Source organism: Scyliorhinus canicula, chromosome 9, assembly GCF_902713615.1.
Source record: "Scyliorhinus canicula chromosome 9, sScyCan1.1, whole genome shotgun sequence".
Lineage (NCBI taxonomy): Eukaryota > Metazoa > Chordata > Chondrichthyes > Carcharhiniformes > Scyliorhinidae > Scyliorhinus > Scyliorhinus canicula.
This window is the reverse complement of record NC_052154.1, coordinates 161,909,479-161,934,920: the sequence shown is the minus strand read 5'-3', so window position 1 is coordinate 161,934,920 and position 25,442 is coordinate 161,909,479. Positions and strand designations below refer to the sequence as shown.

At 48.5% G+C, this 25,442-nt stretch overlaps 1 protein-coding gene across 1 annotated transcript in view; it reads right to left on the bottom strand.

Moving 5' to 3' along the window:
• The window catches only part of sox6 (SRY-box transcription factor 6), a 757,998-nt gene that overhangs the window by 281,295 nt on the left and 451,261 nt on the right, over positions 1 to 25,442 (bottom strand). The window contains 1 exon segment of the mRNA XM_038808084.1: positions 22,729 to 22,818. Within this exon segment, the coding sequence (XP_038664012.1) occupies positions 22,729 to 22,818 (90 nt within the window).

The window sequence follows — 25,442 nt, the reverse complement described above, 5'->3', positions numbered from 1 at the left end:
ATCGTAGTGATGAAGAGCATTTGGGATATGGAGTATGGAGAGTATCTGTTCCAAACATCAGCTGCCAGGGGTGGGGGAGCTGGAGAGTGGAATTAAAGGGGCAAGGGGTAAAGATTGAAGACGATAGCTTTGTTTTCTCAAAGTTGAACTGAAGAAAATTTCATCTTATCTACGGCTAGATGGCACTCAAGCAGTCTACACACAAAGAGGCAGCGGAGGGACTGAGTGGAGTAGTAAAGTAAAGGCAAGGTAAAGCTAATTGTCCATCAGCGCAAGTGTTGTCGGAATACAAACTAAATTGATGACTGACAGTCAAATGTTCTAAATTAACGAAACGATTGTACAAATAATTAGGGAATAAATAGTATAATAATGGTGCATTCTGTTTAATGTTTTAAAGTTAGATTTAATCGACCTGCCTGTGAGTAATACTAAACTAGTATAATTTTCAAGATTGATAATGTTAGTTATTTGAGCTGGGGGGGGAAAAGAGAATGAGAAAAGCTTAATTGATGTTTGAATTAAATACTTATTAAGCACTGGCATTCTCAGTGTTGTGCAAATATTAAAAGAAAATTCTTGAGAAAAAGTTAATAAATTGAAATTGTTAAAAAAAAAACTCATGTAGCACATGGCTAAACGAGAATACAATTTACTACATTTTATCTCGGCTTGTTCCCAGTTTGTCATCTGTGGTTCCCTCGTGCTTTGCTCCCACAGAATATTTCAAACCAAAAGCAAAAGCAGGAATGAAAAAAGCAGACATCAGGAAAACCTTTCTTTTGCTTTCGTCTGTAAGATTGCTACAGCTTTACCAACTTATTTTCTTTTTTTAAAAATAAATTTAGAGTACCCAATTATTTTTTCCGATTAAGGGGCAATTTAGCGTGGCCAATCCACCTACCCTGCACATCTTTTGGGTTGTGGGGGTGAAACCCACGCAGATACAGGGAGAACGTGCAAACTCCACACGGATAATGATCCAGGGTCGGGATCCGAACCCGGGTCCTCAGCACCGTAGGCAGCAATGCTAACCCCTGCGCCACCGTGCTGCCCCAACACTTATTTTCTTAAATTTTTCATGCAAAACAAATGAGACAAAATCTACTCTGCATAATTCCCCACGTATGATGGACATTAAACTGACCACAACAATACTTCTATCTCACACCTTGAGATTGACATACAATAATGACGATGAAGGGAATAATTGTTGGAAGGGATGGTGGAGGGTGTTGGTGTGGACAGATAAACACAGAATCTAAAATATATTGGGCGAGGTTCTCCATCCAGCGATGCTGGAATCGCAAAACACGATTGGGTAGAGAATCGCCTGTGAGCCAAAAACCGTGGCCAGCGCCGGCCGCTTGACGGAATGCCATGCTTCAGTGCCTCAACAGCGCCATCAATACATTCTACTCCGCATGTACAGTAAACGCCATTGGCATATCTTTAATGGACCTGACCCGGTACTCTCTGGGGCCTCTGCGATTCTCCGCAGGTGGCGTTAGGGTTATAATGTATCATATAATTGGGTTATCATATAATTGTCTAAGTTCACTTGTCGTTTCAAAAATCGGGAAACAGGCACCGTGGCTGCTGAGGGATAGAGGAGGTAGGTCATGTTCCCAAAGATGCGACCATGGGCTGCCAGTGAGGGGGGGGGGGGGGGGGGGGGGTGTTGCTTCAGCCAGGGGGTGACCAAGGATGGGTAGTGAGGTTGGGGTGACCTCCCCAGGACTGGGATGTCCAGGCATGGACTGCCATTGCTGCTGCCTGCAAAGCAGCCATCTTGCTGCGCACCCCACTGACTGACCACCATGGCGCATCGTTACGCAGTGACATCGGCCATATGGTTGCCCAAACCCCTCACACCCGCACTCCATCCACCACCTGCCCACACAAGGAGAAGGCCCATGGTATCCCCTACAGGATGATGCTAGACAAGGGGTACAGAGCGGACTGCTGATATGGAAAGTGCCAGCCACCGGTACCCCTGCCAGTAGGGACGGGTACTGGGGCCAAAGGCCACCATGTAGCCTGTTGGACCTGGTTGGACACGGGGCTACATACCATACTAAAATGTCTGCCTTTCACCCCCTTCAGCCAATGGATTTCGGAATCCAACCAGGAATGGTGGTCTTCGGGCAGCACGATGGCGCAGTGGGTTAGCCCTGCAGCCTCAAGGCGCCGAGGTCCCAGGTTCGATCCCGGCTCTGGGTCACTGTCCGTGTGGAGTTTGCACATTCTCCCCGTGTTTGCGTGGGTTTCGCCCCCACAACACAAAGATGTGCAGGCTAGGCGGATTGGCCACGCTAAATTGCCCCTTAATTGGAAAAAATGAATTGGGTACTCTAAATTAAAAAAAAATTTTTTTTTTAAAGGAATGGTGGTCTTCCTCCTGGCTGCTGCAGTCCTGGGGTTTGCACTAAGGCTGTACGAGCAGAAGCTGCTCGGAGAGGGCCTACAGCTGTGGAGCCTGGCCCAGAGGAACAGGAGGCAGCGAGTGAGGATGGAGAGCCGGCCGCCCAACAGGCCGAGGAGGAGGTGGGAAGGAGGGGCTGCATCAGGCTCCATGTGTATCGGCAGCGCCTGCTATTCCAGGACCTGCCGGACCGGGCATGCCTTCGAAGACTCCGGCTGAGCAGGGGAACAGTGTGACATATCTGCCGGATCATGACGCAGCTGAAACTGCGAGAGTTTGGGGGAGGGCAATCGCTTCCGGTGGCCATCGAGGTTACGGTCGCCAGCCGAGGGTGAAGGAGTTCTCCTTCTACTCACACATGCATAAAGTGTACTCCCAGACTGATTTCTTTATTTTGAGCAGGGCCTTACTGGCAGAGGTGGTGGACATGGGGTACTCGGCGATTACAATCTCAGACCATGCCCCGCACTGGGTTGACCTGCAGGTTAGTAAAGACAGCAACCAGCGCCCCCACTGGAGGTTAGATGTGGGACTTTTGGCTGACGAAGGGGTGTGCGAGCAGCTGAGGAAATGTATTCAGAACTACCTGCAGGTAATGACACGAGGGAAATTTCAGCAGCGATGGTCTGGGAAGCACTGAAGGTGGTGGTCAGAGGGGAGCTGATCTCGATACGGGCCCACAGGGAGAAGGTAGACAGGGCAGAGACGGACTGACTGGTAAAGGAGATACTACAGATCAATAGGAGGTATGCGGATACCCCAGAGGCAGGGCTTTTAAGGGAACGGCGGAGGCTACAGACGGACTTCGGCTTGTTAACCACAGGGAGCACGGTGGACCAGCTGAGAAAGACGAGGGGGGCGATCTGTGAGCATGGAGAGAAGGCCAGCAGAATGCTTACACAGCAGCTTAGAAAAAGGGAGGCAGCCAGGGAGATAGGGAAAGTAAATGACAGACATGGGAACCTGGTTGGAGATTCAGCAGGGGTGAATAAGGCGTTTAGGGATTTCTACAGTCGGCTGTACAGGTCGGAACCCCCTATGGGGCCAGAGAGGATGAAGCACTTCTTGGAGGGGCTGAATTTCCCAAAGGTGGACGGGAAGCTGGTCGGAGGGCTGGGGGCCGTGATCGGGTTGAAAGAGATAGTGGAGGGTCTGAAGGCCGTGCAGTCGGGTAAAGCCCCGGGGCCGGACGGTACCCAGTGGAGTTTTATAAAAAGTTCTCTGTGATATTGGGGCCGGTGTTGATGAGGATGTTCAATGAGGCAAGGGAAAGAGGGGTGATGCCCACGGCGATATCACAGGCCACGATTTCCCTGATTCTGAAGCGGGACAAGAACCCAGAGCTGTGTGGGTCCTACAGGCCGATATCCCTGTTGAATTAGGATGCTAAATTGCTGGCCAAAGTTTTGTCCTCCAGGAGTGAGGATTGAGTTCCGGACATTATTGGGTAGGACCAGGCGGTGTTTGTTAAGGGTAGGCAGTTGGTGGCCAATGTAAGAAGGTTGTTAAACGTGATCATGATGCCCCCGGGAGTAGGGAGGTTGAGGTAGTGATTGCAATGGATGCAGAAAAGGCTTTTGATCGGGTAGAGTGGGATTATCTGTGGGAGGTACTGGGATGGTTCGGATTTGGGCGGGGCTTTATTGACTGGGTCAGGTTGTTGTATCAGGCTCCTGTGGCATGCGTACAGACGAATAGGACAACATTAGACTATTTTAGACTGCACCGGAGGACGAGACAGGGATACCCCCTCTCCCCACTGTTGTTAGCACTTGCTATAGAGCTGCTGGCAATTGCTCCGAGAGCCTCAAGGGGCTGAAAGGGGCTGGTCCGGGAGGGGGGGGGGGGGGGGGGGGTGGAGCACAGACTCTCGCTTTATGCAGATGACCTGCTTCTGTATGTATCGGACACCAATAGAGGGGATGGAAGAAATCATGAGAATTCTGGGAGAATTTGGCCGGTTTTCGGGGTAGAAGCTAAATATGGGGAAAAGTGAGATGTTTGCAGTCCAGGCGAGGGGGAAGGAGAGGCGTTTGGGGGAGCTGCCGTTTAGATTAGTAGGGGGAAGCTTTAGGTACCTAGGCATTCAAGTGGCGCGGGAATGGGACCGACTGCATAAATTAAATCTGGCCCGACTAGTAGGCCAAATGAAGGACGATTTGCGGAGATGGGATTCGCTTCCGTTGTCACTGGCTGGGAGGGTGCAGACGGTGAAGATGACGGTCGTCCTGAGATTCCTGTTTGTATTTCAGTGTCTCCCCATCTTTATTCTGCAAGGGAGGCGGCTTTTGCACTATGTTTATAGTTTCATGTACATTGTTTATTTTGTTGTCACAATACCAAAAATACCTCAATAAAATGTTTATTAAAAAAAAGGTTACGGTCGCCCTGAATATTTATGCCATGGGGACCTGTCTGGGACCGCGCAGATCTCGGTGCACAGGTGCACCTGTGTCATCACAGAGGCCCTGTGTGCTCACTCAGCAAAATATATCAAATTCAATGTAGAACGAGCCCACCAGGATGCCCGGGTAGCAGGGTTCGCCTCTATCACCAGGATGCCCGGGTAGCAGGGTTCGCCTCCATCACCAGGATGCCCGGGTAGCAGGGTTCGCCTCCATCACCAGGCTGCCCGGGTAGCAGGGTTCGCCTCTATCACCAGAATGCCCGGGTAGCAGGGTTCGCCTCCATCACCAGGATGCCCGGGTAGCAGGGTTCGCCTCTATCACCAGGATGCCCGGGTAGCAGGGTTTGCCTCCATCACCAGGATGCCCGGGTAGCAGGGTTCGCCTCCATCACCAGGCTGCCCGGGTAGCAGGGTTCGCCTCCATCACCAGGATGCCCGGGTAGCAGGGTTCGCCTCCATCACCAGGATGCCCGGGTAGCAGGGTTCGCCTCCATCACCAGGATGCCCGGGTAGCAGGGTTCGCCTCTATCACCACAATGCCCGGGTAGCAGGGTTCGCCTCCATCACCAGGATGCCCGGGTAGCAGGGTTCGCCTCCATCACCAGGATGCCCGGGTAGCAGGGTTCGCCTCTATCACCAGGATGCCCGGGTAGCAGGGTTTGCCTCCATCACCAGGATGCCTGGGTAGCAGGGTTCGCCTCCATCACCAGGATGCCCGGGTAGCAGGGTTCGCCTCTATCACCAGGATGCCCGGGTAGCAGGGTTCGCCTCCATCACCAGGATGCCCGGGTAGCAGGGTTCGCCTCCATCACCAGGATGCCCGGGTAGCAGGGTTCGCCTCCATCACCAGGCTGCCCGGGTAGCAGGGTTCGCCTCCATCACCAGGATGCCCGGGTAGCAGGGTTCGCCTCTATCACCAGGCTGCCCGGGTAGCAGGGTTCGCCTCTATCACCAGAATGCCCGGGTAGCAGGGTTCGCCTCCATCACCAGGATGCCCGGGTAGCAGGGTTCGCCTCTATCACCAGGATGCCCGGGTAGCAGGGTTTGCCTCCATCACCAGGATGCCCGGGTAGCAGGGTTCGCCTCCATCACCAGGCTGCCCGGGTAGCAGGGTTCGCCTCCATCACCAGGATGCCCGGGTAGCAGGGTTCGCCTCCATCACCAGGATGCCCGGGTAGCAGGGTTCGCCTCCATCACCAGGATGCCCGGGTAGCAGGGTTCGCCTCTATCACCACAATGCCCGGGTAGCAGGGTTCGCCTCCATCACCAGGATGCCCGGGTAGCAGGGTTCGCCTCCATCACCAGGATGCCCGGGTAGCAGGGTTCGCCTCTATCACCAGGATGCCCGGGTAGCAGGGTTTGCCTCCATCACCAGGATGCCCGGGTAGCAGGGTTCGCCTCCATCACCAGGATGCCCGGGTAGCAGGGTTCGCCTCTATCACCAGGATGCCCGGGTAGCAGGGTTCGCCTCCATCACCAGGATGCCCGGGTAGCAGGGTTCGCCTCCATCACCAGGATGCCCGGGTAGCAGGGTTCGCCTCCATCACCAGGCTGCCCGGGTAGCAGGGTTCGCCTCCATCACCAGGATGCCCGGGTAGCAGGGTTCGCCTCTATCACCAGGATGCCCGGGTAGCAGGGTTTGCCTCCATCACCAGGATGCCCGGGTAGCAGGGTTCGCCTCCATCACCAGGCTGCCCGGGTAGCAGGGTTCGCCTCCATCACCAGGATGCCCGGGTAGCAGGGTTTGCCTCCATCACCAGGATGCCCGGGTAGCAGGGTTCGCCTCCATCACCAGGATGCCCGGGTAGCAGGGTTCGCCTCCATCACCAGGATGCCTGGGTAGCAGGGTTCGCCTCTATCACCAGGATGCCCGGGTAGCAGGGATCGCCTCCATCACCAGGATGCCCGGGTAGCAGGGTTCGCCTCTATCACCACAATGCCCGGGTAGCAGGGTTCGCCTCCATCACCAGGATGCCCGGGTAGCAGGGTTCGCCTCTATCACCAGGATGCCCGGGTAGCAGGGTTCGCCTCCATCACCAGGATGCCAAGGGATGATCGGCAAGATGCATGTCTCCCTACGAGCACTGGCCCATGACGGGTCGGTCTTCACAAACCGAAAGAGGATCCACTCGATGAATATGCAGCTGGTGTGTGACCATGAGCTACACATCATGCACGTCTGCACCTGATGTCCGTGCAGCGTGCACAACGCCTTCACCCTGGCACACTCAACAGTTCCTGACACCTTTGCGGGTATGGTCCATGGGATGGAGGATGATGACGACCCTCTCTGCAATGAGGTCTGGTGCTCCACTTCGTTTGACAACGTCTGACTACTGCCCACAGCAGCATTTTCCACAGTCTGTCTGGGTGATTCCTGCATGCCAGCTGGCCATTCTATCACACGGTCCCACCGAACCCTTGGGGTGGAGGAGGTGGGGAGAGCGTGCAGCAGAGGGGGAGGTTGGGGTTGAGAAGGAGGGGAAGGGATGGGGTACTGGAGCGACGTGCAATGTCCGACTTGGGGGCCCCATCCCGTGGCCACCTCAACCATCTGCCCATCTGGATGGGCCCAGCAGTTACCTAGGTGTCCCAGATGGTGTGGTGCCACCCCATTCTGCCCACTGCCGACCAGATGTGCCAGGGACAGAGGTGGGGTGCGGGGGGGTGGGGGGGGCGGTGTTCCGCCACCGCACGTACAGGGGTCACCAGCGCAGGGCCCATCACCATCTCCTCCCTTGGGGTAGCCAATGGTCCCCAAGCTTCTCCAGGGCATGGGGTTGCGACCAGAGTGAACTCCTGGGCTACCCTGCCACCTGGCGCTGTCAGTCCAACTAGGGTATCAATGCTCGTGGCCATGGAGAACAGGGTCTAGGCAACCTCCCTCTGGGACTGTGCCACATCACTCACTGACTGTGCTGCCTCCCTTTGGGACTGGCTCAAGTCAGCCAACGCCTGGGCAATGCCATCGATGCTCTTGGCCATAACCCTTTATGAATGGGCCAGGCTCTGGAGCATCGCTGCAATGTCCAGGTGGATCTGGTACATAGCTACCTGGGACAGGATAGCCCTGCCCAGTGCCTTGTCCACGGCCCACACAGAGTGCTCCAGTCCTTGGACATCTTGACTCTTGGCCAATCTTCACCCCCAAGGTGTCCATCGCGGACGGCAACCGTGTGATGTTGGCCTGAGTAGCATGCATTGTTGGCACTGCCTCCTGCCCCTGCAGGCTGATGTACTCCTCCAACTGCAACTGCAGGCACTTGATGGTTGCTGACAGCCCTGCACGTAGTCCTGGTTCTGTGCCTGCATCCCCATTATCGTTGGGACCACCTTTTCCAGAAGCCCGAGACCTGCCTGGACAGCAGCTAGTCCCTGGAGTAGGGCCACCCTCCAACCATCCATCCCCTCAGAGTTCTTACTTACACCTGGTGTACCATTGCATGTGTGTGATGCACACCAGATAGCGCCCCAGGAGCCCCTTCTCTAACATGCCCAACCGAGGAGAGTGTCTCTGGGATGGTGGAGGGTGTTGCGGAATGCTGTGACAGAAAGTTGGCGTTGTGCCCGGACTGGTGCTCCAGGGTGTCACCAGCTAGATTTGGGGGCTCCCTTCGCTATCCGTTTCCTCGACAACTTGATAATCCCAGACTGCTCTGATAGTGGCCATATATTGGTGAAAGGCTGACATTTTTAAAAACAATCAAGGTACCGTAATTGTCGGCAGTATGGCATTCTTAGTACCAGACAGTGTAAATGAGGTTGGTAGCAAAATTATTCAAGTGGTCACTAAAATTTCCATCCCATGCCGTAAGGAATATATCCTCTGAGGAGCTGACATAATATTGACCCACGAGATTGAGATTGACCTCACATTGCCAAACATTATTTCGTAAACCACAACAGACATTTATTTCAGGATGTAGAACATGATGTATCTGGATAGTTTTCAACACTCTAAAATTCAATGCCGATCTATATGGATGATAATCTTAGCAAATAATGCTGACAGAAAAACAGTTCATCTTCCTTTCTTTCACAGAGTTTTAAACCTCAAATTTGATAATGACGTTTGCACAATTTCTTGATTTACATCACCTTCTGTCCTATTTTTTTCAACCTTGATGGTATCCTCACATCTAGGTCCTGGCCCATCAACCTATGTTTTGCATGGGAAACATATCCCATGCTTTGAAATCAGCAGACACAATGAATCATTTACAGACAGCAAAGATTAAAGGAGCTAAAATGACTGAAAACACTGGTCTCTAAATTCATGTCCTACGTAATGGAACACATTTCAAGAAAATGTTGATTTCTATTTGCAGTTTGGTGATTGAATGGAATAATATCTCTTTATGGTTTAACGGCAGTGGAATTCTAAGCACCTATTTGCCATTGTTTAGCCCAGAACTGTCTGTTGTGTTATGCTGCTTCAGATAACCCATGCTGCTACTTGATGCAGTCTTAACTAAAGGTTGCTCCAGACTCTGAAATGAGTTCACCGTGTTTATTGAACTATTAACACAGTTCTCAAATGAGTTTGACTCTCTGCTGATCCAACTGTAGTAACTCAGTCTAACTGTACCAGCTTGCTCTAAGCCACGTGCTGGGGTGTGATGCTGCTGATCAACCCTCTAGATGTCTGTTTGTCAGGGTGTGAGTGCCTCATCCCTTTTCTAGTGTTTATGTCATGCCCCCTTGTGGTGATGCACCCTCTGAGTGTCCTGACTAACGATTGGTTGTGCCCTATTCTGAGTGTTCATTGGTTGCATGTTTGCATATCGTGACACTGTCATTCCAGCTAGGAAGCACTTAGATTTCTCTCCATACAGTGAGTGACTTTTACTTTTCTATCTGTAAGGGGCGGCACGGTGGCACAGTGGTTCGCACGCTGCCTTACAGCGCCAAGGACCCAGGTTCGATCCCGGCCCCGAGTCGCTGCCCATGTCTGCGTGTGTCTTGCCCCACAACCCAAAGATGTGCAAGGTATGGATTGGCCTTCTAATTTGCACCGTAATTAGAAAAACAGAATTTAAAAAAAAATAATTTTCTACATGTATATTTTATAGTTGACATTCAGGTGTGATAAAATAGCCCCAATGGGCTGAATGGCCTCCTTCTGTGCCATAAATCTATGTTTCTTTCTATGTAAAATAAGCTGTCGAATCACTATCACTCATGTTACACGAGCGCACAAAGTCGAGATCTACTCCACTGACTTACAGTATTCACTTTTCGAAGCCTGGATTTGGGTTAGGTGAGTCATTTCTCTTCTTCATTGCACCACATCGTTGCTGTCCACAATCCACGCAACATACAGTCACGTTCTGCACTTTAGATGAGGATCTCTGCTAAACAGCCCGGACAGGCAAATAAAATATATTGCTGAACAGGTTGTCCGCTTGCGGTCGCTCAGTGTGTTTTTTTATTGCTCGTTGCCGAGCTGACTTTCTCTCCCCCTGCATCAGGAAGAATTCTGCTATCAGTGGAGGCAGCAGGGTATTAATGCTGTCTTGCTGGCAAGCTTCCCAGCCATGCGCCTTCCCACAGTGGTGCTGCCACAGAATACGAACCTTGGGCAGTTCTAGAGGGAGAGCGAGTTCAGGTTATCTTCCACGAACACAGTCTCTTTCCTCCAAAGCAAACAACTCCCACTGACAGCAATGCAAAGTGCCATTGCTCACAAAGGCTCCAAGAGGCCTGGGAATTATGACAAACCCCTATTCAGAGCTCATTCAGTTTTGCTAACAGCTATATTCTAGTCTAATTAAAACCTTTTAATAAACACATTTCTTGGACTGTTCCCCCGGTTGATTGCCACCCTGATGTCGGTGGACTAAATATAAATTCATGAAGGGAAGAGGTCAAGAACATTTTGCCTTTCTAAAATGAATTGATTCAGGGAGGTCACTGATCTTGGAAAACTATTTTGGATTTTTGTGCATGATTGGTTCAAATTTAGCCTGGTAATATTTCTCAAAACTGCTGAAAATCTCAAGTATTGAAGTTCTATTTCCAGTTGGTTCGCTAGGAGATGCTGTGACTTTATTCTCCCTTAGTTTCCATGTTGAAGCACAGGGAGAAAAAAAGCTTTGTACTACTTGTGATTCCAAGACAGAAGATCACCTTTGAGCTAGTTCACCCTGATGCCTTTTTAGATAATGCTCATTTTCTGTTCACTGATATTGTTTCTTCTTATTGCAGTGAGGTTTAAGTGTGACTGCTTGACAAGTTGTCCTTGATCTTAGACTTGGACCCCCATTCTTTTGATAAAGTATTTCCAGACCTGTACCTTGTTCAACTCCAAATGGTCTTCTTAATGATAACTATTAGCACAGGTGAAACCACTTTCTGGGCCACACAGCAGTTATATGGGTGCTCTGACGCATTGTTAAAAAACATTTACCATTTAGATTTAAGGGGTGACCTTTAACCCTGCCTATTGGCAGAAACCAGATGGTGGTTCTGTATTCAATTCTTAGGTGTTTGATTTTGTGCGTATGGTATCTATCTGTTCTCTGTGCTATTAATCCAGCTTGGGTGTGGTTACTGAGGAAAAAACGTAATTGAAAGCAAAAAGCTGTAAGATTGTTTTTGAATTTAGTGTAACTAATTCATTTTTTTTCCAATTAAGGGGCAATTTAGCGTGGCCAATCCACCTGCACATCTTTGGGTTGTGGGGGTGAAACGCACACAGACATGGGGAGAATGTACAAACTCCACACGGACAGTGACCCAGGGCCAGGATTTGAACCCGGGTCCTCAGCGCCGCAGTCCCAGTGCTATCCACTGTGTCACATGCCACCCGAAGTGCTGTAAGATTAAGGGAGCAGACATTTTAAAAGTAGTGGAAATAAAATTCCTGAGTTGAGATAGAAACTGGTGTCATCTCTACATATCACCAAGGTATTAAACATGACAACTGGCAATTAGGATAATGGGAAAAGTTGAAACTGGCTTCGGCATCATTCTTTTTCTTTTGCTTAGCAATCCACCCATGCCATGGGACTGATGGATTTCAAGACAAACTTTGATCTGGGAACGAACGGTGTCCTGCAATCAGCATCGCAGTGAAACAGTTTGGGAATATAGTCCTGCAGACAGCATCACAGTGAAGCTGTCTTAGAATTGTGTCCTGCAGTCAGTATCTCAGTGAAGCAGTCTGGGAACAGTGTCGTGCAGTCAGCATCATTCTAGTGTACTGCAGTCAGCATCGCAGTGAAGCAGTCTGGGAACGGTGGCCTGCAGTCAGTTCTTGTTGGGGGAAAGAAACATCACAGGAAAACCAGTGGAGTGGGAGATAAAAAAGTGAATGAAAGAGCAAGACTGAGAGTGAAACAGGAGGTTTAAAGGGCACGAGAAAGAACGAGACTGAGAGTGGACCTGAGACGATAAAAAAGAGCGAAAAAGGGCAAGTGGGAGAGTGGAACCAAGAGGATAAAAGAGCACGAGAAAGAGCGAGACTAAGAGCAGAGCCGGGAGTATAAAAGAATGTGAGGAAGGGCAGCACAGTGGCGCTGTGGGTAGCACTGCAGTCTCACGGCACTGAGGTCCCAGGTTCGATCCCAGCTCTGGGTCACTGTCCGTGTTGAGATTCTCCCCGTGTTTGCGTGGGTTTCGCCCCCACAACCCAAAGATGTGCATGGTAGGCAGATTGGCCACTCTAAATTGCCCCTTAATCAGAAAAATGAATTGGGTACTCTAAATTTATTTTTTTTAAAAGAACTTGAGAAAGAGTGAGACCGAGAGTGGAGCAGCAAGGATAAAAGAGCATCTGAAAGAGTGAAACTGAGGGTAAAGCCAAGAGGATAAAAGAGCGCAAAAAAGACCTAGACTGAAAGCGGAGCCATGGAGATGAAAGAGTTTGAGAAATAGCAAGATTGAGAGCGGAGCCGGCAAGATAAAAGAGAGTTGGAAATGGCAAGACTGAGAGCGGAGCCGGGGAGAAAATAGAGAAAGAGTGAGAATGGAGTCAGTGCTCGCGTAGATTTGGAGCTACTGATGTGACATTAGGATTCAAAAATGAACTGGGGCAAATGAACTGGGGCTGTTTGGGTGAGGACAGTCAGGCACAAATTTACTACTTTTATCACTTATAATTTGTAAGGTCTATATTTTGTTGTCTATCGGTTGTAAGGGCAATAACCAGTAGTAACAAGGATCAGGCAAGAAGGGCCTTTAAGTTATTAATCAATTCAAAGCGGCAGGAGAACTCATACCGTGGTGTGCTCCTCCTGCTCAATGTGGGTAGCTGGAAACATTTCCAGTGACCAGAGCCAGCACGTGTGCAGGAAGTGTCTCCAGCTGCAGCCCAGGTTTTGGAGCTGGAGTGACAACTGAGGACAGTGTGGAGAATCTGCAAGGCAGAGAGCATCATGGATAGCTCATATAGAGAGGTGGTCACACTGCAGGCTAAGAATCCACAGGCAGGAAGGGAATGAAAGTGTGGGAATGCAATAGTTATAGGGGACTTGATTTTCAGGGGAATAGATAAGTGTTTCGGTGACTGCGAGAACAAGACTTCAGGATGTCTCAGAGTGGCTACAGGATATTCTGCAGGGAGAGAGTGAAAACCAGTGGTCGTGGTACACATTGGGACAAACGACACAGGTAAAAAAGTAGGATGAGGTCCTAAAATCAGATTATAAGATGTTAGGAAGTAAGATGAATAGTAGGCCTCAAAGCTAGTGATTTCAGGATTACTGCCAGTGCCACATGCGAGCAAGAGAAAAAATAGCAGGACATATCAGATGAATACAGCATTGAAGAGATGGTGCAAGGGGGATGGGTTCACATTCCTGGGACATTGGTGCTGGTTCTGGGGATGTAGGATCGGTACAAACTGGATGGATTACACCTGGGCAGAACTGGGACTGATGTCCTTGGGGGAGTATTTGCTAGAGTTGGGGATGGTTTTAACTAAAACGGCAGGGAGATGAGGACCCATGCAAGGAGTCAGAGGAGAAAACATGGACAGGAACAAAAGACAGAATGGGGGTGGGAGGCAAAAAAATCAAGAGCCAGAGTCATAACAGGGCCACAGTGAAAAATAATGGCAACAGGACAAGGAATGTTAAAAAGACAAAGCCTTGTGTCTTAATGCACAAAACATTTGCAGAGTCGATGAATTAATCATGCAAGTAGATGTTAGCAGGTAAGATAGAGTCAGGATTACGGAGACATGGCTGCAGGGTGACCAGGGATGGAAATTGAACATCCAGGGGTAGACATAGACATAGAACGTACAGTGCAGAAGGAAGCCATTCGGCCCATCTAGTCTGTACCGACCCACTTAAGCCCACATTTCCACTCTATGCCCGTAACCCAATAACCTCTCCGAATCTTTTTGGACACTAAGGACAATTTAGCATGGCCAATCCACCTAACCTGCACGTGTTTGGACTGTGGGAGGAAACCGGAGCACCCGGAGGAAACCCACGCAGACACGGGGAGAACGTGTAGACTGCGCGCAGAGTGACCCAGGGGGAATCGACCCTGGGACCCTGGCGCTGTGAAGCCACAGTGCTAGCCACTTGTGCTACCGTGCTGCCCATAGTGCCACGGTATTCAGTATTTAGGAAGGATAGACAAAATGAAAAGGCAGTGGGTGACATTGCTGGTTAAAGAAGAAATTAATGTAGTAGTGAGGAAGGATATTAGCTTCAACAAGTGAAATCTGTATAGGTTGAGCGGAAGAGCATCAAGGGGCAAAGAATGTTAGTGGGTATTGTATATTGACTCCAAAACGGTAGTGATGATGTTGGGAATGGCATTAAACAGGAAATTGGAGACACATGCGATAAAGAAACATGGAAAGGAGGAAGAGCTGTGAGGAGGATGCAGATATGCTTCAGGGTGATTTGGACAAGTTGGGCGGGATTCTCCGAAATGGAGGCAGAGTGTCCACGCCGTCACAAACGCCGGCACGTTTTATGACGGAATGAACAGGCCTCTCCCACATCGAATTCTGGCCCCTACAGGGGGCCAGCAATGCGCTGGAGTGGTTTGCGACAATCCAGCCGCAGATCCCGGTGCAAACTGGGCGCCGCGGGATCCGCGCATTCGCAGTTGCGCTGGCACAAACGATAACATGCGCAGTGGCGCCGGTGCCAACCGACGCATGCGCAGTAACCTCGCGAAGCACTCTGGCCCCTCACCAACATGGCGCTGGGATTCTGGGGCCGGTCGCACAAGGACGTAGGCCGGGGGGGGGGGGGGGGGGGGAGAGGCCGTCCCGCCGATCGGTGAGCCCCGATCGCGGGCCAGACCCCATAGGAGAGACCCCCCGTAACAGAGCCCCCCCCCACAGGCCGCCACCCCCACCCTCCGGCAGCGACCAGGTATGGACGGCGCCGGTGGGACTAGGCCGTTTACGCGCAGCCGCTCGGCCCATCCGGGCCGGAGAATCACCGCTCGCCGTTTGCGCCGATTCTCCGAGTGGCCCGGTACATTTCGCGCGACACTGGTTTCGGGGGAGGGGGGTAGAATCGTGTGCGGGGGTCGGGGCGGCGTGGCGCGATTCGCTCGGAGCCCCGGCAATTCTCCCTCTCGGCATTGGGGGGGGGGGGGGGTAATCCTGTCCTCTGTGTCAGTGGGAAGGACAGCATGGTAGTGCAGTGGTTAGCACTGCTGCCTCATGGCGCTGAGGACCCGGGTTCAATCCCAGCCCTGGGCCACTGTCAGTGTGGAGTTTGCACATTCTCCCCATATCTGCATGGGTGTCACCCCCACTACACAAAAAGATGTGCAGGGTAGGTGGATTGGCCATGCTAAACTGCCCCTTAATTGGAAAAAAGAAAAATCGGGTACTTTAAAATTATTTTTAAAATTCTTTGAGTGGGAAAATGCATGGCAGATGAAGCATAATTTGGATAAATGCGAGGTTATCCGCATTGGTGGCAAAAACAGGAAGGCAGATTATTATCTGAATGGCTATAGATTGAGAGAGGGATGTGCAGAGAATCCTTGGTGTCCTTGTGAACCAGTCACTGAAGGTAAGCATGCAGGTGGAGCAGGCGGTGAAGAAGGTAAATTGTTGGTCTTCATAGCGAGACGATTCGAGTAGAGGAGCAGAGATGTCTTCTTGCGATTATACTGGGCCTTGGTGAGCCCATACCTGGAATGTTGTGTGCAGTTTTGGTCTCCTTATCTGAAGAAAGATGCTCTTGCTATAGAGGGAGTGCTGGGAACATTTACCAGACTGATTCCTGGGATTGAGAGACTGATGCATGAGGAGAGGCGGAGTTGGTTAGGATTATATTCGCTGGAGATTAGAAGAATGGAGATGGGTGTGTGGGGGGGGGGGGGGGGGGGGGGTCTCATTCTAACAGGACTAGACAGGGTAGATGCAGGAAGAATGTTCCCAATGGCAGGGGAGTCCAGAACCAGGGGTCACAGTCAAAGGATATGGGCAGATCATTTAAGGACAGAGATGAGAAATTTCTTCACCCAGAGAGTGGTTCACTACCACAGAAAGTAGTTGAGGTCAATGTTTTCAAGAAGGAGTTAGATATAGCCCTTGGGGCTAAAGGGATTAAAGGATATGGGTGGGGGGGGGGGGGGGGGGGGGAGTGGGAACAGGTTATCGAATTGGATGATCAGCTATGATCGTAATGAATGGCAGAGCAGGCTCGAAGGGGCAAATGGCCAACTCCTGCTCCTATTCTCGATGTTTCTTGGCTTGCTTGGGATAGACATTCCAGATGTAGCAGCAACTTGCAAGAGGGGGATACCGATACATTGTCTCAAAACAGAAGGCCAGTGAATACTCGAGCAGCTCACAGAAGAAACAGCGACATTTGATATTGAGGTAAATACTCTTGAAAAGTACATTGGGCCAAAGAAAGGGTTGGTTACCTGTATGCCCAATACTGGCTCAAGGAAAAGTTTAACTCATGCTTAAAGTGGCATCACTTTGCAAAACTACGCAGGTAATTGAACAAGAGGACTTATTCGGGTTGACACATAGTGGAGTCTTTTCCCTTGAAATACAGCAGGTGTGTACCATCACAGACAGTAAAGTATCAGTGTCATGTGAGCATCCCTTTCAGAAAGGTTTAGTATTTTATGTGACTTGTAGCACATTAGGCTGTGACTGTCAGGTGAGAGGGTTTTATTTTCTAGGTTTCAGTTTGTCTGCTGTGGACTGCAGAAGGAGAAAGAAATGTTTTCTCTGATTTTCTCGGTTTTCATTTTCAAAGCTGTTCCAGTAAAAAGCCCATTGGTTGTGGCTGACTGGCTTGGTAACTTTAAAGATATTGGGCGAAATTCTCCCCCACCCGGCGGGGGGTCCCGGCGTAGCGGAGTGGCGCCAACCACTCCGGCGTCGGGCCTCCCCAAAGGTGCGGAATTGTCCGCACCTTTAGGGGCTAGGCCCGCGCCGGAGTGGCTCCCGCTCCGCCGACTGGCGCCAAAACTGGCGCCAACGGCCTTTGGCGCCAAGCCGCCCGGCGTGGGGACTGGCCGAAAGGCCTTCGCCGGTCAGCGTGAGTCCGCGCATGCGCCGGAGCGTCAGCAGCCGCTGACGTCACCAGCGGCGCATGCACGGTGGAGGGGGCCTCTTCCGCCTCTGCCATGGTGGAGGCCGTGTCAGCGGCGGATGAAAAAGAGTGCCTCCACGGCACTGGCCCGCCGGCCAATCGGTGGGCCCCGATTTTCACTCTTGCGGCAAACTTTCATCAAGCTTACAACAACTCAATTATTTTGGTTGTAGGGATGCCCCCGGGGTCCGATCGCCCCACACCCCCCCCAGAACCCCGGAGGCCCGCTCGCGCCGCCAAACCCGCCGGCACAGAGGTGGTTTAAACCACGTTGGCGGGAGAGGCCTGACAGTGGCGGGACTTTGGCCCATTGCGGGCCGGAGAAACGCCGCGGGGGGCACGGCGATCGGCGGGGCGTGATTCCCGCTCCCGCCGATTCCCGGGTGGCGGAGAATTCTGGCCACGGCGGGGGCGATTCCCCAACCCTGCGGGTGGTCGGAGAATTCCGCCCATTGTTGCTTTCCGGAAGGAGTTTGAATCTGCTGATTAGAACTGGATCAGAATTTCAGGAAAAAGACCAGTCCCATTCAAGTGAGAATAGAGTGTGCTGGGCCATGCCCTTGAAAAGGGGATTTGGTTTAATTGGATTTGTTATTGAATTGGAATAGCCAAGTGTTCATTAAGTGTTATGTACAAAGGGCAGCACGGTGGCGCAGTGGGTTAGCCCTGTTGCCTCACGGCGCCGAGGTCCCAGGTTCGATCCCGGCTCTGGGTCACTGTCCGTGTGGAGTTTGCACATTCTTCCCGTGTTTGCGTGGGTTTCGCCCCCACAACCCGAAAGATGTGCAGAGTAGGTGAATTGGCCACGCTAAATTGCCCCTCAATTTATAAAAAAAAAGTGTTATGTACATAGATTACTGTAGCTGTGCGGTGTCTTTATGTTTGCAAATGATAAAAATTCTTGCTGTGTTTATATATATATATATGTGTTAACTACATTCTTAGAATAAACCTGTTTTGAGTAAAGTGTCCAGCAACTCTGATGAATCACACCTGCAGTGAAGGCTCTTGTGTTCATCCGAGCCAAATTCAACATAAAGGTTGTAAGTCAGGTGAACTTCATAATGCACTTTGGATTTCTAAGCCCTGGCCTATAACAACCAGATCATTTTAAGGAATGTGCAGTTAAGTCTGTGGACTTTTCCGTTCCGCTCATCATTGATGTAGGCCCCAAAGTATCTATTTTAAGTGACAAACTCATTAGTCCTCATTATTTCTTGACGTTTTCACTCTTGCGGCAAACTTTCATCAAGCTTACAACAACTCAATTATTTTGGTTGTAGGGATGCTCACTGTTGCAGTGTGCTATAAAAACATCACCACAGAAAGTTTACATTCTATCTAGACAAAGCAGAAGCCTTATTGGGGGGGGGGGGTGAACATTTTCAATGAACTTCAAACTTGAAGGTGCCACTGGAGCACACATTAATGCAGTTGACACAGACTATACCCATGTATCCTTCCTTATTTACTGGTTTTGAGGTGATTAAGGGGTACTGTCATGCTCGACACATCAATACACCAATTCTGTCAGTTTACAAAATTTGAGATGGCTGCTGTTTGTGATGACTAGAAGCAGATGGTATCGTTGAGTGAAATGACTCCTCACCGTGAATACCAAACCTGCTCATCACGCAACATAAAAATGGTAAACATAGATTCTGCATTAACCATAAGGTGGTCAACAAGGCTATCATTCAGATGATAAGTATCCGTTTTCTCCAATCCAAGAACGGACAGCATCATTTCATGGCTCCGCAGTCGACATGCAATGGAGCTATCTTGAGATACCGCTCATGGAACAAAGCCGATATCTTACAGCTTTTGTAGATAACGACGGTGTGTTTTAACACAGTGGTACAGTATTCCCTATGGACGAAGTGCAGCACATTCCAGGAGGTCAATTCTTCAGTCTTGTCAGACATTGAGAGTAGCTCGATGAATGTTGTTGGCCATCGAAGGAGGAAAGCAAAACTCATCAGCTCATTCAAATCAAACAACACAACTTGACACTCAATCGCAAACAAATGCTCATTTGTGACATCCGAGATTGACTTTTTAGGGCACTGAGTGACAGAAACTGGAGTCAAGCCTACGCATGACAATGTCAAAACCATTCATGTGCTTCCAATCATATCTAATGTGAAAGAGTTGGCATCATTCTTTGGTACTATCAACTTTTATCACAGATTTGTCCCTACATACACAGCGATTGTGGAGCCTCTTCAAAGCTATTGCGCAAAACTAAACAATAGGAATGGCCACTTGAACAACAAACAGTATTTGACACATTAAAGATAAAGATAGAATCTCCACCAGTCCATGTGCATTTCAACCCACATGCGGAATCAAATGTATCAGGAATTGTGACTGAAGCTGTCCTCACACATATATTAATAAATCGAATAACTTGTTCGATTTATCACTTGTTCAAAACTGAAAGCAAATTCTCTACTGGAGAGTGGGAAGCATTAGCCTGCATCTATACTTGTGAACATTGGCACTCGTGTCTCTATGGTGGGAAGTTCAATTTCCACACTGATCACCAAGTGCTGACTACATTGTCAGCCAGATCAGGTTCTGGTCATCAATCTCAGCAAAAAATCTGTTAAACCGTATTTCGCAAACTCTACAACTGGCTCCTTGGCCAACTACACCATGACAGCAACTGCAAGTAGATACTTCTGGAGAAGTGCAAGGAGCTTCGAGTAATCAATGTTATTTTGCTTGTTGTTCATGATCTACATGGTAAATGGCTAGAAATCGCTACAACTAGTTCCATAACCACCACTTTGGTCACTGACATTCTGGATAAGTTGTTTACAAAATGGGGTTTACCAGACGCTACCACTACAGACAATGGATTGCAGTATGTTTCCAGTCAGTTCACAGAGTTCTTAGCAAACTATGGAATTCACTACCATCGCGATACAACCTGCAATCGAAAGGTGGTGTCGAAACATTTAGTATTTTGCATGTATAAATCCACTTCCCCCTCTCTGACCAGAAATACGCCGGACAAATTCATGACTGGTCATAACTTTTACAAGCCATTGATCTTTCTTAATCCAAGCTCTCCAATATGGATGTTAATGCGAAAACAGAAGAAAGTGACAAGGTAAATCAAAAGCATAGTTCAAGAATCAAACACACACAAGGGAGCCATGATCTGAAGCCAGAGACTGTGTTTGGATCAAATGACCAAATCGTTACCACAAACTCACACCATCTGTATCAGGGCCAGAGCAAGCTGACCACGAAATTTCAAGGACAGTATTTATGAGGATATATTTCCTTTCCTAATGCTGATTGTCTGCCTCAGCAAGCTGATCACGTGGAACCTGGAACCACAATCCCAAGCTCATAGATCGCAGTGCAGTCGTCAACAACTTTCACATCTTAAAGACTAATTCTGTACTTTGAGAAAAAGGACTGAGGCTGAACATTAAGAAATTACTTGAAGTACGTTTGTTTGTTGTTTATGATGGGCTAATTTAAAATAAAATTCTTTAGTCTTACAATTGTTCAGTGTTTGATTATGTATAGCCAATGAATCTTCACTGTGTGCTGTATGCTACTAGTTTAGCTTGGGTATGGTGACTGAGAAATTGAAACTGAGGTGCTAAAAATGTGCTGGCCTCACAGGGGCCAGGCAGAGGGATTTTACTCATCTCCATTAGGTCATAATACATAGGAGCAGATTAAGACTGGTCTGATTTGATAACTCCACCTTCCCACCTTAACCCCATGACCCTTGATTTCCTTCCTGATGAAAAACATCTCTTGCTCAGCATTGAACATACCTTTTTATAAATAAATTTAGAGTACCCAATTCATTTTTTCCAATTCAGGGACAATTTAGCGTGGCCAATCCACCTACGCTACACATCTATGGGTTGTGGGGGTAAGACCCACGCAGACACGGGGAGAATGTGCAAACTCCACATGGACAGTGACCCAGGGTCGGGATCAAATCCGGGTCCTAAAGCTGTGAGGCAGCAGTGCTAACCACCGCGCCATCGGGCCGCCCTGAAACAAATGTAAATATTTTTCTTTTTGAATAAATTTAGAGTACCCAATTTTCTTTTCCCAATTATGGGGCAATTTAACAGTTAAGGGGCAATTTATTCAGTTACCTACAGCCGGGATCGAACCTGGGACCTCGGTGCCGTGAGGCAACAATGTTAACCATTCTGCCACCGTGCTGCCCCAGCGTTGAACATGCCTAATGACCCAGTCTCTACAGCTCTCTGTGGTAAAGAATTCCACAGATTCACTACCCTCTTGAGAAATGAAATTCCTCCTCATCTCTGTCTTAAATTGACAACCCCTTCCTCTGAAATCATGCCCTCTGGTCCTAGACTCTCCCACAAGGGGAGGCCACCTCTTCGTATCGACCCTCTCAAGCCCCCCCAGAATCCTATATGCCTCAGTGGTCAGCACTGCTGCCTCACAGCGCCAGGAAGGGGGTTTGATTCCAGCCTTGGGTGACTGTGGAGTTTGCACATTCTCCCTGTGTCTGCATAGGTTTCCTCCGGGTGCTCCAGTTTCTTCCCACAGTCCAAAGATGTGGTGGTTAGGTGGATTGGTCAAGCTAAATTGCCCCTTCGTGTCCAAAGATGTGCACGTTAGGTCGGATTAGAGGGATAGACTGGACGAGTGGGCCGAGGTAGGGTGCTCTTTTGGAGGGTCGGTACTGACCCGATGGGCTGAATGGCCTAATTTTGCAATGCATGGTTCTATGGAATAAGGTCACCTCTCATTCTGCCAACCTCCAATGTGTACAGACACAACCTAGTAAACCTTTTCTGCCTCCACTGCCAGTATATCTTTCCCCAGGTAAGGATTCTCTCCCATCCAATTATACATTAAAATGGGGTCTTTAGACACTGGGACAAAATGCAAATTAATATGGAATATTTTAGCTCATTCTAACAATAGTTATGTGGTATATATAATTTGAATACCAACTGCATTATACACCAATACAACAAGATGATATGTTACAGTTCATACTGCATGAGGGATTCTGGGTGAGTTTGATAAAATGCTCATGGAAGGTCATGCACTCAGGTGGAATCACAGTGTAACTTTGCCATTCAAATTCAGAGTGGATGTAAAAAAAAAATTAACTATCCAAAAAACACAAGTGCCATCGTCAAAGGCATTGTACTAAAGTACTTTCCTGCAACACATTTTTGGGGGATTTCTAGCCACATCCCTCTATTTCTTGCAGAATTATTTTAATTACCGTATCTAGTTGAAATAGTTGTTCCCTATTTTGTGTTGGAATGTTTTCCTCGGAATGCAAATTGCCTCTGAGAATCAAGTAACAATTCAAATTGGCCACGTACCTTTGATCTCGCCAAGTATCTCCCCTGTATTGAGTCCAGCCATTTTCTCCTTCCAGTCCTTTGAGAGAAACTTCTCGACGCAGGATGATTCTGTGGGGGGTAAAAATATACCTCATGAAAAAGAAACAATTCTGCTGCCTGGTGAAAAATGCTGATCCATTTATGGAATAATGCGGTACAATTGATTGGCATCTGCATTAATGAGTAGCATACATATCGTGCCAACATAATGAACATTTATTACCAATTAGTTACTAAACAGTAACTCCCCAAATTCCATTAATAATTGCCAAAATGTTCATTCCATTTGCCCAGATGTAAAGCATGGGCTCACAGGCCCACACGGTGAAGCAGCCTTTAGTTTGCACTAAATTGACAATCACATGATTGTTAGCTTAGGAAACAAACACTGGCTGGGATCGATTTGAAGCACAGTGTATGGGACAGATTAGAGCAATTTTACCTAGATCCAAATGGCTAGACCCTGGCACTGGGAGCCCAAATAGAAAATGTTCCATTCCTCGGAATTAATAACCCTCACCTTTTTCTTTTATTTTTCCAATAAAGGGGCAATTTAGTGTAGCCAATCCAACTATCCTGCATACCTTCAGGTTGTGCGGGTGAGACCCATGCAGACACGGGGAGAATGTGCAAACTCCACACGAACAGTGACCCGGGGATAATAACTCTCACCTTAAGAAACACACAAACTTTGCCTCTTTTTTGATGTTGGGTTCAATGTTTTAATCATGGAATGGTCCAAAGTGAAATGTATCATTCACAGTATTTTAGTGACAAAATATTGTCCAGTGAGCTGCTAGTTGAAGCTATATTATTCTGCAAATTAAATCCCAAGAGGGCCCTTTGTTTTCAATTCATCACTTTCTATTTCCTATGCCAAGCCAGTTTTCAATCCAGTAAGTTAATTTGGCATTAGTTCTATGAGCCTTGATCATTTTTGGAAGCCTTGTGTGCAGACCTTCATCAAAATGCCTTCAGAAAATCCAAGTAAAGTGCGCCTACTTATTTAGTTACCTGCTCAAAGAATTCCAGTGAATTTGTGAGGCATGAACTATTGCCGCTAAATTCATGATGACTATTCCTTATGGCTCCTTTATTCTTTACGTGAACATTGATAGCATCTCATAAAATGCTCTCAACCATTTTTCCCATTATGAATGTTAAGTGAATTTGTCTGTAATTCTCCGATTCATCTCTTGCTCTTTTTTTTATACTGGGAATAACATTTACTTTCCCCTTATCCCAAGCTGTACACACACACACGTATATCAGATATATATAGAGAGAGATACAGAGAGACAGAGAGTCAGAGAAAGAGAGAGAGAGATTCCAAAAGGTATTAACCAGAACCTCACACATTTCCTCAAGGATTCCAGAGCATATCCCATCTGCTACAGGTGCCCTGTACACGTTTAATTCTTCAAGTTTCTTTATTATACATGCTTTATTAATATCTACATATGTTACAGATTGCTGAGCCAAAATAACTGCATCTGAAATTTGGCCACAATTTTCATTTGTGAAAATGGACACAAAGAATTAATTTAACATGTCAGCCATTTCCTGATCCTCCATAATTTCTATCCCATTTTCACATCTTATATGGCTGAAAAGAGTTTTTAGGTTCCTCTTGTTCCTTTCTATTGCTTTTATTCTGACCATTTACCTCTTTCAATATTATTTTTAATAAGCATCAATCCCCACTGCACTACAATCTGCTAATTTCAGCCAGGGAGATAAAACGACAGATTTTATCCAACTTTCAGCATCTCAATGAGTTGCACATCTTCATGCAGGAGCCTGGTTGGTGATTGTCAGCAGACTATTCAACTGTAAAGGACATCACAGAATTGCCTGTTTCTGTCCTGGCCCAACATCCATGCATGTATGCACTTGCTTGCAGGATAAATAAAGAGCAGCTGCATCACTTCTCTGATTTTTCCACTTCCCAACCCCTTTGTCATGTCCCAAATCCAATCTTAAAGAAGTGTTTTGCATATTTCTAAAACTGGCCTTTAGATTTCTCTTGGCCGCCTCAGTGAGTATAATAATCTTGACTTTGTTTTTTTTCTTGTTGGGGTATACTTTAATGAACTCTGTCAAAAATACAAATACATTTTTCTTCTGACATTTAGCTGCTTAGTTTAACTTCCCCTTTAATCCTACCCATTTCATGGGTGGTACGGTGGCTCAGTGGTTAGCACTGCTGCCTCATGGCGCCAAGATCCCGGGTTCAATCCCGGCCCCGGGTCACTGTCCGTGTGGAGTTTGCACATCTTCCCTATGTCTGCGTGGGTCTCAACCCACAACCCAAAGGTGTGCAGGTTGGGTGCATTGGCCCTGCTAAATTGCCTCTTAATTGGAGAAAAAAAGAATTGGGTACTCTAAATTTATTTTAAAACATCCTACCCATTTCTCTTACTCTGGATCAATGCAAGACATAATTGGGGCAGCACAATGGCACAGTGGTTAGCACTGTTGCCTCACAGAGTCAGGGACACAGGTTTGATTCCCGGCTTGGGTCACTGTCAGTGCGGAATCTGCATGTTCTCCCTGAGTCTGCGTGGGTTTCCTCCAGGTGCTCCGGTTTTCTCCCACAAGTCCCGACAGACGCGCTTGTTAGGTGAATTGGACATTCTAAATTATTCCTCTGTGTACCCGAAAGGGCGCTGGAGTATGGCAACTAGGGGATT